General features: G+C 50.8%; 1 protein-coding gene across 2 annotated transcripts; it reads left to right on the top strand.

The window, feature by feature from the left end:
- Window positions 1-2,602: 2,602 nt before the first annotated feature.
- Window positions 2,603-15,164, top strand: ENO1 (enolase 1). Of its 2 annotated transcripts, none has more exons than XM_005530447.3 (12): window positions 2,603-2,758; window positions 6,109-6,202; window positions 7,525-7,620; window positions 9,506-9,564; window positions 10,504-10,573; window positions 10,754-10,887; window positions 11,011-11,233; window positions 12,748-12,945; window positions 13,171-13,372; window positions 13,719-13,827; window positions 14,234-14,292; window positions 14,703-15,164. In XM_005530447.3, exons 1-12 carry the CDS (start codon window positions 2,627-2,629, stop codon window positions 14,770-14,772), a joined length of 1,446 nt encoding a protein of 481 aa, XP_005530504.2. In that variant the 5' UTR covers window positions 2,603-2,626; the 3' UTR covers window positions 14,773-15,164. The 2 variants fall into 2 exon arrangements, with proteins under 2 accessions (XP_005530504.2, XP_005530503.2); XM_005530446.2 differs by lacking the exon at window positions 9,506-9,564 and adding an exon at window positions 9,848-9,906 and having other exon boundaries at window positions 2,604-2,758.
- Window positions 15,165-17,495: the final 2,331 nt, after the last annotated feature.

Below are 17,495 nucleotides of genomic sequence, written 5' to 3'. Positions count from 1 at the left end.
CCCCACAGCTTTGGTTTGCTTGAATGGGAATAAGGCAAGAGCTCAGTGCTCCAGGCAGGGGGTTTGCTTTAAACCCCACTTCTGCCCCCCACCAAGCCAATTATGACCTTTCAGAATGCGTTTTGTCCCCAAAGAGCACCCTGCTGTACTTCAGCATCAGCCTTTGCTCGGCTACTACAATATTAATTTCCCTCAGCCTCAGGCTTTCTTGTGCTCCATTTTCTTTAGCTCATTATAAGACTTGACACCTCTGTGTGATTTTCCATCATGACAATAAAGGCACTTTTACGAATTGCAAAGATAGTAAGGCATCTCTAATCCAGCAGTTAACCAGCATAAAAATGCAACTTTACGATTTCCAGCATCTGGAATGTGTTTTTACAGGGAACGTTCCCCTCTCTTGCCCTCACCCCAGGAAGGGTAAGGCTGCAGGATAAGCCAGTGCTGCCAAGGGGTACAATGTGCAGTTTCACAGGGGTTGGCACTTCAAAGAATTATCTACGTGTGACAGTTTAATTGCAAGGGCTTTTCCTGCCCAGGAGTGCTTTATCTCAGCAGCACCGTGACCCCACTGATGGCTGTGAGGCACACGGAGCTGCGGGGGAAGCACAAACCCCGCACGCAGCGGGCACGTGGGACACAGGGCACTGTCACAGTGCCTGCCTGGCACTGAGCTTCTCCTGCTGGGGAACCTGCTGTGAAAAACGACGTTCACATCATTTTTATAGAATTTAAAAGTTTAATAAAAGAACAATTAGGAGAAAAAAATAAAGTATACGGATACGGCCGGGTGTCTCTGCATTCAGCCAAGAGAGCACACCTTACTAACAAAGGATTGTCCCTTAAAAACAGAATCCTACTACATATCCATAAATTCTCATACATATTCATACATTCTTCTTAGGATCTTTGGTGTTCTTCTGTTTAGTTTTCTCTTGCCCCCTTCCCAACAGATCAATCTATTGCCATCGAGATTTACATTCCCTGATACCAGAAATGCAATAAATTCCTCCCCCCAGAATTCTGGTCACTGCTGTTGTCATCTGAATAAGATAGTTTACAAATGAAGGAGTTCTCTAGCTATTTTTTTTTTCTCAGTCTTTGGGTTATACAAACAAAAGCAGTTTTTATTTTAATACTATGCCATAGCCTAACATATATGTATTATATCACTATTTCTAACAGAAATAAAGAAAACTATATTAATACAACAAAATTTCCCATTCTTATACACATAACATTCATTTTAATGTTTGCAAAAAGCCAACAATATAATATGTACCTATAACACTGCTGTCCCAGCCCCACTCACAGGGCATTGAGGCTACCGTGGAAGGCCTCAGCAAGGTCAGTCCAGCAGACTTCCTTTGCTCTTTATTAGACTTTAAGCTTGCCCCGAGGGGATGTTCTGAGGAAGGAATGAAAAATGTGCCCAGAAGGTACATCAGGCACAGGCTGGCAGGGTGAGGCAGGGCTGGAGGAGCTTCACTGATCTGTGAGCAATAAAATGGCTTTGTTGGTGCAGGCAGGGTGAGCTGGGCACTGCCACATCATCACAGACAGAACACAGAACGGTTTGGGTTGGTGGGACCTTGAAGCTCAATCCATCCCACGCCAGGGACACCTGCCACTGTCCCAGGTGCACATCCCAGCAGAACACTTGGAAAAGTTTGGGTTCCTGCTGGCACACTGAGGTGTCACAGCCCATCACATTCTCCCTTCTTCCCCCCAGGATGTGTGATGGTTATTCATGTCAAAGTCAGAGTGAATATTTCTTGTGTTTGCAATTAACCTTTCCCTGGCACTGTTACAAACACACACCCCCATTGCAGCCTTCCTCTTTTCAGCTTTACTCATTTTGCCCTCACGCTCTCAGTCTCCCTGGGGCTCCCAGTCTCTCCTCATCAGGGAGATGCTCCAGACCCCAATTCTGTGGCCTCCACGGGACCCTCTCCTGTAGCTCCTTGTCCTTCTTGTACTGAAGAGCCCAGAACTGGACACAGTGTCCGGATGGACACAATTGTGAGGAAAGGCTGAGGGGATTGGGATTGTTCTGTCTGGAGAGCAGCTCTGGGCGGCCTCACTGTGGCCTTCCAGCGCCTGAGGGGAACTTAGAGGAGAAATGGGGCTGGACTGCTTATACGGGCAAGTAGTGACAGGACACGGGGGAATGGGTTCAAACCGACAGAGGGCAGGTTTCCATTGGAGAGTAGGAAGAAATTCCCTGTGAGGGTGGTGAGGTTCTGGCACAGGGTGTCCAGGGAACTTTGGATGAAGGATAACTCTGAAAGTGCCCAAGGCCAGGACGGACGGGGCTTGGAGCAAGCTTGGGACAGTGGGAGGCGTGTCTGGGCGCGGCAGGGTTTTGGAAGCGGCTGATGTCCAGCGTCGCTCCCGAGCCAGGCCGCTCCCTCCGCCATGGAGTCCCTCACGGCTCCCCCCGCGCTTCTCTCCGCATGGTCCCGCCCGCTCCCCCCGCCCACGTGGGCCGCGCCGGCCCCGCCCCCTCGCGCGGGGATTTTCCACGCGGCCGCGGCCCGGCCGCACGTAGCGCACGCACGCGAGCCCGCCGCTGGCGCGAGGAGGCCGCAGCCAATCGGAGCGCGGCGCGGGGCGGTGCCGGCCAATGGGCGCGGGCGGGGGGCGGGCCCTGCGCGCGAGGGCGGCTATAGCCGGGCGGGCAGCGAGCCGCTCGGTCTCAGTCAGAGCCGGGGCGGCGACAACGGTGCGGCTGCGGAGCGGGGCTGCCGGCACAGCGGTGAGTGCGGCGGCCGCAGCGCCCCCCGCTCAGCCCCCCGCGGGCCGAGAGGCCGCGGTTTCCCCCTCCCCACGTAGCAGCCGCCGAGCCCCAGCCGTCCCCGTGGCAAAGGGCCGGGCCGAGGCTCGGTGGTCCCCGGGGGCTGCAGGCCGCTGTGTGTTCCCGCAGCACCGGCGGGGAAGGGAGGGCCTGCGGCGGCCCGAGCCCCGGCAGTGTGCGGGGGTGGGGGTTAAAAACGGGGGGGATGTTCTGGGTCAAGGCGGGGGCAGAATCAGGGGAATATGGTGGGTCAAGGCGGGGGTAGAATCAAGGGAATATGACGGGTCAGGGTATCCTCAAAGGCAGAGTTTAACCTCTTTCTTTTAATCATTAACAGTCGCTCTCGGATTGCGTGCGATGATTTGGACCTTCCTCTCTTTAGTGGCTGTCCTTCAGCTTCCCATCTCAAATATTTAACGTTTGCTGGCACTCTATCTGTGCCTGAGGTCTCTTGGTGGGCAGTTAGGTGCTCGTTAACCCAAGGCAGCGCTGGTGGGGAGAAGCCCCTGTGGATAAAGAGCTGCCTGTTAACCATCCTGCCTCCGCAGGGCTGCCCGAGAGGATCCTGAGCTCTCTCCTGCTCCGTTATTTGCCTGCTGAGTCACAGGGAAGGGCCGGGGCTCTCTCAGCCTGGCAGGAAATAGTGAAGTTTGTCATCCAAACCCACAGGGTGAGCCAACGCAGTTTCAGGCCTCCATCTTACTAAACACGGAGAGAGAAAGTGGTTGAACGTGTCTGTGATTTGCTCCCTGCCAGGCATCCTTTAGAACCCGTTGGATCATGTTGTAGAGGTGAATTAATACCCCGTGGAGTGCAGAGGAGCAGGGATGGAATGTGCACATTTGTCCTGTTTCTAGGAATGCTTTGGCAGGGGAATTAATACGTTGGGATCTGATAGAGTGCACTCAAAGGTCTCAGCTTTTTTCAGAGCACTGGTGGTATGAGAGTTACGGTCATAAGGACATTTAAGCTTCGAGAGAGGCTTCCACTGATAAATGTGGCAGGCCTGTAATAAGACACTCACTAGGGCAGTTACTTCTATGGCTAAACTTTAGTGCTGCTTTTTAAATCTCCATTCAGATACTTGCAGTGCTCAGCCTTAACCCTGTATTGATTTTAGAGAAGTGTGGCTGCAAAATAGCTCACAAGGACAGGTTTTGGACAGGGTTTGCTATAAAAAAAAATATTTGGAAATAATTTTCAGTTGGAGTAATCTCCAGTTGAGAGTACTGCATTCCCTGTGCAGGGCATGGGGTCAGACAAGGAATAAGTGGTGATTTCTTAGACTTAAGCAGGTAGTGAAAAAGGTCCTCAGAGCTGGCAGAGGGTTGTAACTTACCCTTGGAGTAGATACTCACTGCTCCTGGTTAGGCCAGGCAAGCTGGAGTGTGTGGCTTCCCCCTGAAGGGAGACAGTGACCTTGTCAGCAGATTATGCTGCAAAAAAAGGTTTAAGGCAATGTGCTCGTTAAATACCACCGTGGTATTTGCGTGTTTGGCAGAGGACAAAGGTCTGAGCAGACAGTGCAGCTGTGACCTCTCTGCCCTCAGTCAGCATTTTCATGGTTAAACCTGGGCACACAGGGGCTGACCCTTGTGTTCTAGATGAGTTGGTTGAGGCAGAATACATCGTGGTGAGCTAAACAGCATCACTTCTACCCTACAGGTCAAATGGAAGATTTGTTTCTTGAACACAGGAGTGGGGGAATTTTCAAAAGGAGCATCAAGAATTTCTGGGGTGATGCAGTGCTGTGAAATGCTTCTTTCTGCAGAAAAGGGAAGGACTCTGGTTCTTTGTTAAGGATGTTGGAGTAATGTCTGACCTGGCAGACATTCCCAGTGGAAGCAGTGTGTATTCCTCAAGTGCCTCCTTCGTGAAGGTCAACAAACAGCTCTGGCTCTGCACTCAGAGTTACAGGGAGCTGGATGTGCTTTCAAAGATTGAGGCACCTCAAGTTTTGTGGCAAAGCCAAGGTTCTAAAAATGAAAATAAGGTTTAGCAGGTGCCAGCCTGATCGGTTCTGAAAGCCCTTTTTGGATAAGTGGGCATTCTTCCTATTAGCGACTGCTCAGTGCATCTGCAGAGAGCGGAGCGTTCGTGTGGGTGGGACTGATAAGCAGAGGGTTGCAGGGATTTATTTCTAGCTTGTGTGTTCACAGACTGGAGCTCAGTCGTGGCAGCATGAAGGTCAGCTTGAAGAAGTGGTCTTGTTCCATATTTTAGTCCTATCATGTGTCAGTGTGGGGGTCCGACTGAAACCTTAGACACCGTGCAGGGGCAGGGCAGCTGGAAGGGACACTTGAAAGCAAAGGCTGCCTGTGCTTTTGAGCTGGGGAGGGCAGAGTTTGCTGTGGGGGCAGCAGTGTGTGCAGCTACCCCCTCACAGACTCTGAACCAGCAGCAGCATTTCTAAGGTCATGTTTTTTTTAACTTTGCAGTAACTGTGGAAGGATTCATGACCGTTTCTGTAAACAGGGTTGCCACCCTCATTGGCTTGCCAAAAAACTGGCTTCCAGATAGTTCTGTGTCTGAGGCTGAGTTTTCTTCTGTGCAGATGGGCTGGGTTTGGTGCCAGTCGATGGCTTACAGGCATGTGTATGACTTGACTTTTAAAATGTAGCTGGGCTTACATAAGAATTCCCTTACTGCAGTTTTCTGAAGTGGATAAGTGTGAGAAAGGAAAAAGGAAGTATTCAAAAGATCAGGGGGATTTTTATTCCTTTTAAGAGGAAAAATTAAGAGGAAAAACTATTCCTGTAAATGCTCAACAGGGTGTAACTATTAATGCAAGCTTTTAATGAGAGCTGTGACTGCTTCTCCTTCGTCACTGGTTCCGTTTGGCTCTGAGCAGCTGCTGTGCATACTAAGAGCACTCTGCATACTGAGAGCTATTGCATTCTGGTCTCTTATCAAAAAGAACTCCGAACTGATAGCAGAGAGTTGCTGTTTTGGGATCTCTTCACTGCTCTGGCCTGGTGAGGTGATGTTCTTTTAGATTTGTCACTTGCTCCTGCTGTTCTGTCTAGGGTCTGATGATACTGCAGTTCAAGTCTTTTGGGAACATCAAAAGAGATTGTCCCTTGCACATAAGTGATTTTTTTAATAATAAAAGCCATGGGACACTGGAAGAGCTTGTCCAGGGAAGCTGTGGCTGCCCCATCCCTGAGAATGTTCCAGGCCAGGCTGGATGAGGCTCATCCAGCAGCCTGGTCTGGTGAAGGTGTCACTGCCATGGCAGGGTGTGGGATTGAGCTTTATGGTCCCTTCCAACCCAAACCATTCAATGAGTAATTCTAAGCTCCTCTTTTCAGGTACTAAAGATGTCTATTACCAAGATCCACGCCCGTGAAATCTTTGACTCCCGTGGGAATCCCACTGTTGAGGTAGACCTCTACACCAACAAAGGTGAGTCCTCAGCTGCAGGTGTTTATCCCTGGCTTAGATCTGATAGAATTCGAGGCCCTCAGAAGTACACAACCTGCCCTGTTCTAGCAGTGGAGCTGTGCTTTTTCCTCCACACATAAAACTTGTTGGAACTTGCTGTGAGACTTGCAGGAAAAGCCTCTGCCTCATTCTCTTGGATGAGTTCGCTGAGCTTGAGCTCCTGGCCTGGGCAGTGCAGGTTTTTTGAAGGGTGCTGCTTCTTACAGCTTGAACTGTGTGAGAGCTGTTCCAAACCTGTCCTCCTTCCCTTTCCCCAGCATAAACTGGGATAGCACCTGGAAATTCTGAGTTAAGGCCTTTGTTCCTGCCCCCTGTCCTCGAGCAGCTGCTAATGGGCCTGGTTGTCAGTGCTCCCCACACTCTGTATGAGTACCCTTGAAGTTTAATTCTTATTTTGTCTGCAGTGGCTTTCTGTAATGACACAATCTTCTGCACAGTTGAATTTTGGGTAATGATTTTTTCTCTGCCTAAGTACTCGGGCATGACTGAAGAACTTGTCTAATTGGGCTTTCACATGTAACATATTTTTAATTATTGTAGGACTTTCCCTTGGTTTGTTAGTTGTTCATCCCACATCTGATGGGATCTGACAAAAGCATTGTGCAAACTCATACCAATGTGGTTTGGTGGAATGAGCAAACACAATGGCTGTAATACACTGACTAAAGAGCTGATCTTTCTGCCTCAAAAGATTAATGCAGTCATTTAATGAGACTGCCCCCACTAAGCTCCGTGATTTAGTGGGATAAGGGAAAAGACTGGAGGCTGAAGTTGGCATCTTGAACCCCAGGCAGAGCAGGCTCCATTGTGCAGATTTGCTCCAAGTTCAGCATGCTTGGCTGAAGAAATGGGCTGTCTGGGTGGCTCTGCTGTGGTCAGAAGAGCTCAGAACTCCTGTTAACAAAACAGGTCTCCTAATTGTCCCTTTTATGCCATATCCTGGAAGAATTTAAGAGCTTGCCTTGCTCTTAAAAAGCAGATCCAGTGAATGAAGCTATCTTTTTGGAAGGGGAATGGATGCCTTCCTTAACTCTTGAAATGCACAGTGGAAGAGGAGGACAGTTTGCTGTTGATCAGTGTGAGGGAGATGCTGATAAATCAGTGCTGCTGTAAATGAGAAGAAAGCCCTGGTAGGATCACTCTGTATGTGAGCAGAAGTGTGGTTTAGAGAGTCCCTCTCCCAGCTCCAGGGCTGGAAGTGTGTGGCAGGCTGGAGTGGTGTCTGGCTGGAGGATGTTTTGTGGGTTGGAGTGTGCCAAGGTGTTTTTTCCTCTTGTGAACAGGTCTGTTCAGAGCTGCTGTTCCCAGCGGTGCCTCAACTGGAATCTATGAGGCTCTGGAGCTTCGTGACAATGACAAGACACGCTACATGGGCAAAGGTAAACCTGGGCCTGGGCACCCAGAGAGCCCCGGGACAGGGCTGCATGTGCTGGGCTCCTGGTGCCCTGTCTGTTCTGCACAAGGGCTGGCAGCTGAGCAGGGGCTGAGGGCACTCAGGGAGGGACAGCAGTGCCTGGCAGCTGTGGGCTGGGGCAGAGGCAAAGCTGAGGGACCTGGCTTGGTTTCCTGGGCACAGCCTGGAGGGTGACTCTGCCTCCAGCAGTGCAGCTGAATGGTGCTGCAGGGCACCTGCACAGGTGGGTGTGTGCAGCTGGGCACACCCAGCCAGGTGACAATGTCTCTGGTACAATGTGTCCGGGTGTACTTTGTCACCCTGCTCCTCCTGTGCTGTGTTGGTGCGTGGCAGAGTGCTTTACCAGTGTTGTAAGGGCATCTAAACTGCCAGCTCCAAAAGCCTTGGTCATCCTGCAGTTAGTCACAAGGTCTTTTTGTGGACAGAATTTTCCCAGAACATTTAAATCTGTCAGCTCTGACACTGCAGACTCCTTAGATCCCAGCATGTTAAATCCTGAACCTGAGGTTTTGTGCCAGCTGCTGTCCATGGCAAATGTGCAGCTCTGCACTGGTAGTCCTGGAAGGTGCCTCTGTTCCAGACCCCACAAACAGCCCTCTGGGGCTCTTTGTCTGCCAGGACAGGTAGCCAGGACACTGAAGTTTGTGTTAGTGGTGTAGTATTTCACTTGTCTGGGGACTGGTTGTGTGTTCTGAAAAGAAGCTAAACCCAGCAGTCACCAGGATGGCTTGGGAACAAGAATGGGTGAGAATGAATAGCTGCAAACAAGATGTCATTACCTAATAAACATCCCAGCAGTACTTCTCATGATTATTCTGGGAGCTTGGACAGTCAGGGCTCCTTCTTAACTTGCTGCTCTGAAAGCATTGGCGATGCCTTTGAAGTGTAAGCAATCATCTTGACTTTTGGCTGGAGGAGAGAATTATTTTCAAACTTTCCTGCCAGTCAGGTGAAAAGAAACTGAAATATTTTTGCTGATTAAGAGCAATTAAAGTGGATAACTACTGAATTGAACTTAAAGAGCCTTGTCTTAGAAGATTCATGATTGTTAATACCTTAACAGAGAATAAATACCTGGATGACTGAATGTCCCTAAAACCTGAGGCTCTTGTGCTGTTTACCCAGGGCACTTTTTCTTGCAAAGAGTTAGATGTGTGTTTACCTCACTGTGCTAAATGTGTGTGTGCTCAGACCTGTTAGGTCTGATCCTATGGGCAGTTCTTAATGGCAATTAATTAGCCTGTAGTTAACAGGCTGTAGCTGAGGGGCTTTGTCAGCTGGGAAATAACACAAGTTATGAAAAAATAATCATCAAACAGGATGAGTTGCAGATAGCTGGTAGGCCTTTTGTAATAGAGGTCTGCAGACTCAGACCATTTGAGAAAGCAATTAATATGGTTTACAATGCCATCAATTAGCATTCATCATTCTGAAGCTTAGGTTTTTGGAAGTCTTTAAACACTGCACAGTAAATAAGGTGATGCTATAGCAGTGGTACACAATAGTGCCAGGTAGTGAAATGCCTGAGCTGCTGTGTGTGTAACTTCTGGGGAAACCTTTTTTCCTCCCCTTACTCCTGGGTTCTGTGAGGTGATGGGAGAGCCCATCCAAAAACCTCTAAGTGCTGTCATTCAGCTCTTGAGGCTTGGGCCAGCAGTGGTGATGGCAGAGTTACAGGGGCCTGGGTTAGGAGCCCAAACAGAGCCTTGCACAGCTTCCTGTGCTCTTTGAGCTGTTTGTGTTTAGTCCATGGCTCAGTGCTGCCTGTGTGTCCTCTCCTGCCTTCCTGTGGGGTTGGCTGTGAGTCTGCACCTGTGCCTTGACTCTGGTGTCCGTTTCGCTTCTGTCAGGTGTCTCCAGAGCTGTTAAATATGTTAATGAGTTCCTGGCCACAGCACTGTGCACACAGGTAATGGATGTGCTCCCAGTGCAGCCCTGGCACTCAGATGAGTCTCTCCAGTGCATGGCCTGGCAGACTAACCTGGCATTCCTGGACAATTCCTTGCCAATGCATCCTTCGTGTGCCTCCCAGTCCAGCCAGGGGCCTCTCAGTGTGCAGACCTGGCTGTGAGCTCAGCTTGGACTGGGGCTGGGGTAGCATGAGGTGGTTTTCCTGGATGTTCCTGACATCCCCTACTAATCCCTGCATAACCTGTGTGTTGACCAGTGTCTGATTTGCTTGTTCCTTCCAGGTGTCTCAAAAGCTGTTGAGCACGTCAATAAAACGATTGCACCTGCACTGATTAGCAAGGTAGGAGCAATCTGTCTTCTCTTAACATCTACAGCCAGGCAGTGTCCAAACCATCCTCTGTGGTGTGTAACCTGGGGAGTGTCAGCCCATGTGTTGGAGTGCATGTGAACAAACTGACCACAGCCATGGTTTTACTTAATTTACTTAATGAGTGCATATCTAACACGTAATGAAACACTCTCCAGCAGCCTGGTGTTGTAGTGTGCTGAAACACTTCAGCCCCTGGGAGCTGCCATGGTGCAGCTGGGATACAAGCTGATTTATGCTTCAAAGAGTGGCTGAGTGATGCAGAGGGGCTGGGTTTTATCTAAGCAGGGTAATTTGGAAGGGGATCTAGAGAAGTGAGCTGCCTCTGCTTAGTGGGCACTAAGCCCTGCCTACAAAGGCTGGTGCAGAACTAAGTGATAATTGGTAAAGTGATGGCACATCCAGCTCAGCTGTCAGCCTTGAGCTGCTGCTGTGTGATAATGACAGGAATTGGTCTGGTCAGCCCTTGGTAGCTGCCCTTGAGCAAGGGGTGTCAGTGCAGTGGTGGGCAGGTGAGGGTTTGTGCACCTGTGCTTGCTGTCAAACAGTGTTTCGGTTCCTTCTCTGCAGAATGTGAACGTTGTGGAGCAAGAAAAGATTGACAAGCTGATGCTGGAAATGGATGGGACAGAGAACAAATGTGAGTGGGCTTTGTGTTGCACTGAGGGGTGAAAAGATGGGTCAATAGATTTCTATTTACCAGAACCAACAGCCAGCGTATGGCCTTGTGCTGTGCACTGCCGCAATGCAAACCATGGGCTGGTATTGCTGAGTCTCTTTTTATAAAGACATTTCTCTAAACAATTCCTTCCCATTTCAGCCAAATTTGGTGCTAATGCCATCCTGGGTGTGTCTCTGGCTGTGTGCAAAGCTGGTGCTGCTGAGAAGGGTGTTCCCCTGTACCGTCACATCGCTGACCTTGCTGGAAATCCAGAAGTCATTCTCCCGGTTCCCGTAAGTGCCTGGGTGGGGCAGGCCTTGGTTTGACTTGACTGCTGCTCTTGGATCAAGCTCTAGAGAATGTGAATGTGAGGGCTGTTACCATGTTCCAACCTGGCTTTTCCTGGTTCCTCCAAGGCTTTCAACGTGATCAACGGGGGCTCCCACGCTGGCAACAAGCTGGCCATGCAGGAGTTCATGATCCTGCCCGTGGGGGCAGACAGCTTCAAGGACGCCATGCGTGTCGGGGCAGAGGTCTACCACAACCTCAAGAACGTCATCAAGGAGAAGTATGGCAAGGATGCCACCAATGTGGGGGATGAGGGTGGCTTTGCCCCCAACATCCTGGAAAACAAAGAAGGTAAGGATGAGCCAAGTGTGGGAGGAGATGTAACTGACAGCTGGAGAATGATCCCATTGATCCTGCCTGTCATCAATATTGGGCAGGCTATCAGCTCAAAGGGGTAGAACTTCCTGCTGTGTCTTTGCTCTGTTTCTTACCCTGCCAGACATCCTGATGTGGTCAGGTATTCCCTTGGACATCAGTCTGTGCAATTTGACAGGATGGTTTTTACTTCAATGCCTCATTACTCTCATTCCTGTAGCAGCTTTAGGGAATCTTGTGCCCTTCCAGTTGAAAAGTGATGTGGGAACATCTGTGCACTGCAGGTGTTCCAGAAGTCAGCAGACAGAGATGAGTGGAGTTGTTTTTCTGCAAAGAGGGAAAACAGTTTGTGCTCTGCCTGGTGGTGTGTGGGAGGGCACGAAGGTTTGCCTGGGAAGCTGAGGCAGTTGCTGCTTCCATGGCCAAACAGTTCTGTTCAGGAACCTGTGGGAGAGGCAGTTTGTCTGTGGGAAGCAAAGTCTCTGTTCCTACAAAAACTGTACCAGAGGAGCTTTTTCTGCCTCTCCAGAGATGGAGCTGCTAACAAGGCAGTGGAAAGTGAGCTCAGTTGAGTTGACTTTATTTGGTTTTGTTATTGTGGAGGGGACTGGTGAACTGTGCTGCCCTTTCTGAAGATACTGAGACAGCACCAACAATTGTGGCATTTCTGAGTCCCAGTGTCACATGCAGCTTTGCTGTGTCTGTACCCTTGCAGACACTGGTGAAGATGACCTTGAATGACAATTACATTCCAAGGAATTTTTGTTGCTGGCAGCAGCTGCTTTTGCAGTTTGTGCTACATTAGCATCTTACAAAACACAACCAAACCCCCGCAAAAATAACCCAAACAAAAAACCAACCCAACAACAAAAGAAAACACTTGAGCTAAGCTTCCTGCTGCAAACAGCCTGGCTGATCCCAGCTGCTCCCCTGCAGCTCAGGGGTGCCTGGGACTCTGCCAAACAGCAGCACAGTGGGCAGTATGCAGAGACTTGTGCTGAGTGGTTCTGTCCCCTCTTGTGCAGGTAAATGAGCACGTGGAGAACACGTGGATGCCAGGAGGGCTCTCCTGTGCAGAGGCAGGCTCTATCTCCTTGCTGACAGGGTTTGGATGCTCAGCACTTCCATGGTCAACACCTGCTCAGGAGCTAAAAGGGATTAGAGTGCAGGCGCTGCTTCCTGCCCACATGCATAAAGTTGAAAGAGGATGTGAAATCATTTGGTATTAAGCTTTCTGGGCTGACATGTAGTCCTGCCTGAAGAGATTAGGAATCCCATAATGGTGTCTCAAGGGTATTACAAGCTAAAAGCAGTATTAAAGTAATATCTTGTTCCAGTCAGTTCAGAAGAAGGAGAATTTAAGAACCTTTTCCTTTGGGTTTTCTGAAGGGGCTAAGGGAGATTGTTTGCCAATGAGTGTGGTGCTGTTGGGAAATGAAGAGCTTTGTGGTTGGGATGGCTGGCAGGCACTCAGGAGCTCTGTGTTACAGCTCTGGAGCTGCTGAAGACGGCCATCGCCAAGGCTGGCTACACGGACAAGGTGGTCATTGGCATGGACGTGGCTGCCTCCGAGTTCTACCGCGACGGGAAGTACGACCTGGACTTCAAATCCCCTGATGATCCCAGCAGATACATCTCTCCTGACCAGCTGGCTGACCTGTACAAGGGCTTTGTCAAGAACTACCCTGGTAAGTTGCTCTTCAGTGAGAAGCACGATGTGGTGGTGGTGAATCGGGGCTGATCAATGAAGGAAGGAGTCGGCGTGCAGCCCGAGCTCCTGCCCTGCTCAGCCTCCTGGGGTCTCAGGAATGTTCTGGGAAGTGGGTAGCACTTGTCTGCAGCACTTTGGTACCACTCATCCAGACCAGACCTTAGTGCTGGCATTGTCCTAAAGCTGCTGTGTCCCTCCGCAGTTGTGTCCATTGAAGACCCCTTTGACCAGGATGACTGGGGTGCCTGGAAGAAGTTCACTGGCAGTGTCAACATCCAGGTGGTTGGTGATGATCTGACTGTGACCAACCCAAAGAGAATTGCCAAGGCTGTGGATGAGAAGGCCTGCAACTGCCTCCTCCTCAAGGTCAACCAGATCGGCTCCGTGACAGAGTCCCTACAGGCGTAAGTTCTGCCCTCTGGGCCAGGGTGGGGCTGGTTTTAACTGCAGGAGATAACACAGAGCAGGTCTAGGGGAACAGAAATCTATTGGGGTATCTGTGAAGAGAGAACTGTTATTAACTGATAGAGGACATTGACAAACCTGTACCTTCATGGTCCTGACGTCACATGGGTGCCCTTAGCAGCTTCCCAGGGTCTGAGTGTCTGTGACAGCAGCTCCTGATCACCTTGTCCTGTGCCCCTGCCCTGTCCCAACAGGCAGTCCTGTGCTGCCCCTTGGCAGTGTCACTGGAGCAAAGGCTGCTGGGCACAGGGTGTGGTGTGAGCTTCTTCTCTTGATCCCTTGCAGCTGCAAGCTGGCCCAGTCCAATGGCTGGGGTGTGATGGTGAGCCACCGCTCCGGAGAGACAGAAGACACCTTCATTGCTGACCTGGTAGTGGGTCTCTGCACTGGCCAGGTTGGTATCTGCAGCTGCTGCAGTTTGGCTGTTTGCTTGATGGGATAATTTTGTGGTGAAACCAAAGCCATGGTGCACTGCCCTGCCTCCAGGGGTGCAGATTTGCTGTGACTGTTTGCAGGGAGCTGATTTGTTAATGGAGTGTGACATGGGAACACCTTATCTTGTGCAAACTCACCTTTAACCAGCAGTGTCAGAGGTCCTGGCTCCAGTGGCTGTCCTGGGGTTTCCTGGTCCTGCAGCTGATAGCAAATGAACAACCTCTATTGCTCCCAAGAGCTCTTGTGTTTGCATGTGCAGATACTGAGCCTGATGCCCAAGCAGAGCTTCTGATGATGCTGATTACTCTGAGCAAGTTCTGTTGGCACTTCAGAGTTCCTCACTAGCTTTTTGATTTCCCTCTCAGATCAAAACCGGTGCCCCGTGCCGATCCGAGCGTCTGGCCAAGTACAACCAGCTGCTGAGGTGAGCCTGGGACTGGGAAAGGGCTTTCATTCTGCTGCTGCTCTGGGGGCACAGCTTGGGCTTTGCCCCTCAGAAACACCTGCAGCTGCAGGACATGCCCTGGCAGAGGGGCTTGTGGCTGCTGGGTGGGTGAGGTCCAGAACAGATCACACCAAGCATGCTGTGATGCTGGACTGAGACATTGTCCTCTGTTCCTGAGGCAGTTCCTGGGCGAGCATCAGAAACATTTGGGTTGTGTGAGGTGTGTGGCCCTGCCCCGGTGTGCAGGGGCTTGGTGGGAGCTGCCTGGTCAGTGCAGGACCTCCAGGGCTGGGATGTGGATCAGGTGTTCAGTGTGAAGCCTGTGGCTGTGCTAGTGCAGGGCTTCTCTGCTGGCTGCTGACACCCAGTGCTCTCTGTCCTTTCATCAGAATTGAGGAGGAGCTCGGCAGCAAGGCTCGCTTTGCTGGGAGGAACTTCAGGAACCCTCGTGTCAACTAAGTATGGAAAAGTCCCCTGTTCTGGTTCAGCACTAGTCATTGACTTAGATCACAATTACTTGTACTAGAAAGATAAGGGCAGCTGAAGGAGAAGACCAGTCTGCAGGTCCTCTTATCCCCTAGATGATCCCTTCACCCAGTGTTTTCACCAACTCTGGTCTGTTAATTGTAATGCTCTGCTGCTTCTGTAGAACAGTCCCTGGGGGTGTTCTGTGTATTTAACACCCTCAGGGGTCATGACATTGTGATTCCGGGCATCAACACTTTAGTTCCCTTCTCTGCCTGTCTGATCTTCAACGTTTGGAGCTGTGTGATTTGCAGTGCAGCAAGAGGTACCTGCAGACAGACCGTAGTGTTTTTACATGTGATAAATAAAAGCATCAAACAACCCAACGATGAGTGTGGCTTGGAGTTATTTGGAGGAGTCTCTGGAGCAGGGATTCCCCCAGCTTTTGAAACCATGGAATGGTTTGTGTGGGAAGGGACCTTAAGGCTCATCTTTGCCCTTTTTCCGGGATTGTGGCGAGAGTTTTTGGGGTGTCTCTGTCCCCGTGGTGGTGTGGGGACAGTCAGAGGGAGCAGAGTTGTCACCTCAGTTCATTCCCAGGCAGGAAAAACCAAATTCTTACACAACTGCGACAGGATGTCAGGCAGTTCTTGCTGCTTACAGCTCTTTCCGGTGCTGGTGATCGCTGAGAGAAGCGTTGATTGCCCTCTCCGTTAATGAGCGCGTTAATTACGCCGCCTGGTAATTAACGGCCGTGCCGTGCCCAGCAGCGCCCCCCGGTGGTCGCGCCGGGCTCTGCAGCACGCCCGGCTCGGGGTCAGAGCTCTCGGTGGAGATGGTCCAGGCAGCTCTTAGCGAGTATTCCTTCCCTCTTCTGGTGGGAATAACAGGGCAACAGCCTTCCCTGCGCTTCCTCGGGCGATTTATCTCCTTGCTCAGGCTGCTCTGAAGAGCTTTGCTATAAATCCCAAATTTACCGGCCCCAGCTCGGCACCGGGCCAGGGCTTCCTCTTCCCCCACGTTTGTCCTTTCCCCAGGCCTTGCTCTGAGCTGGTTGCACTCTGTGGCAGATTTGAAACCCACTGCACTTTTCACACTTAGCTGATCTCTGAATTAGACCTGTTAAATGAATAAACCAGCTAATTACACACAAATCCTATCAAGGGATTTTTTTTTCTCTCATAGAGGCAGCTTCTAATATCTGCAGAATGCTTTAGGAAGCTTTTTAGCAGAGTTGTATTCAGGAGCACGAGTAGGGCTGTTCCTCACCTGGCACTTCAGTAAGTGAAGTCCAAATGCTCAACCCCCTTACCTGGGCCTCTATTTCCACCTGGTGATTCGCTTTTAATAAGCATCAGAAAGCAAAAGGATCTGGAAAATCAGGTCAGTGGTTGCCATAAATCGAGCAAAGCCCGAAGGGCAGCTGAGGCTATGATGAAATGAGTGGCAGGAGCAGGGCCTGGGCTGCTGTGCTTGTGCTTCAGGCTGGGGGCGAGGCTCCTGCTCTGTTCAGAGGAAAAGCTCAGTCCCAGCTCTCACAAAAGCCCCTTCCCCTTGTGCTGGTTAACGCTGCAAATGGAGCCGGCCATGAATTCATTAGCGTTCACACCTTGTCAGAGCAAGGGGGAGAGAACAGTCACAGGTCAATTACCGGGTGGGTCCCGGTGCCTTAAAATAACCTGGAAGCGGCAGGGCTGGAGCATCGCTGGGGCTGCACAGCCCAAAGCTGGAGTCAGCTGCCACTGAAGCGTGTGTTCCTCCCTGCACCGTGACTCAGTCCCGCCGTGTCAGATGCTGTGCTCACCTGTCCCATCAAACCCCTTACATAAAGCTTTCAAGTTAAATCTCTGAGAGTATTTGGGCCAGATCAGCGAGGTGCTTCCAGCTGCAGCGGATTCAGGCTCTCCCTAATGAGGCTGCAGCGTTGAAAGGAGTCACTTGCAAAGGAAGAAAAGAGCCCTGAGTGGGGAAGTGCTGGAACGTGGGGCTGGGGTTTGTAGATAAGAATTTGAAGCGTGTTAGAGAAAAGTGAATGATTGGTAACGCTGTGTGTGTTTGGAGTGAGGGGAATAAGTGAATAGGGAACAAGATTTGATTGCTGAAAATCAAGACCTAAACCTGCAGTGCAGGAGGGGGGGAGCTGTGTCTGCTCCTTAATCAGGGCTCAGCTCCCGCTGCACAGCTCCTCACCTTTCTGCGCCGTCCCCGCGGAGTTGGACTCGAAAGGCTGTGCTTTATAACAGAGAGCAAATGTGGCACAGCCAGTGGCTTTATTACTGCAATAATTTGCAGGGATGGCACTCCTTGGAGCAGAGGAGGCATCAGCTTAGCAAACACGAGCTGGGAGGCTGCTCTGAGAATAGCAGCCAGGCTTAAAAGCAGAGCTGTGGTGACTGATGGGCAGGGGGGAGAGGCAGGTGGTGCTTCTGGGAGCTGTTCAGAGCAGGATTTATAATGGAGTGATGCAAAGGAGTGCAGTGGGAAAGCTCTCCCATTACCCCCTGCTCTGTCTCTAGGTGTGTAGGGGTGGTTTTCTGCCGTGCAGCCCAGCCTGCTCCTAGCACTGGTTTCCTCGTGCTGGTTTCTGGGTCTCCTCCAGGCCCTGTCCCGATGAGTTTGCTCTGGACAGGAAGGAATGTTGCCATCCCTCCGTGATCTTGAGAAACCAGATGATTCAACATTTGCTTTTCCTGCCAGACATGAGCCCTGGGAGTGAG

This window comes from Pseudopodoces humilis, chromosome 24 (assembly GCF_049639895.1).
Source record: "Pseudopodoces humilis isolate 2021_Gansu_Grassland_sample_001 chromosome 24, ASM4963989v1, whole genome shotgun sequence".
NCBI classification, from domain to species: Eukaryota; Metazoa; Chordata; class Aves; order Passeriformes; family Paridae; genus Pseudopodoces; species Pseudopodoces humilis.
The sequence above is the reverse complement of the archived record's forward strand: the minus strand, read 5'-3'. Positions and strand labels throughout refer to the sequence as shown.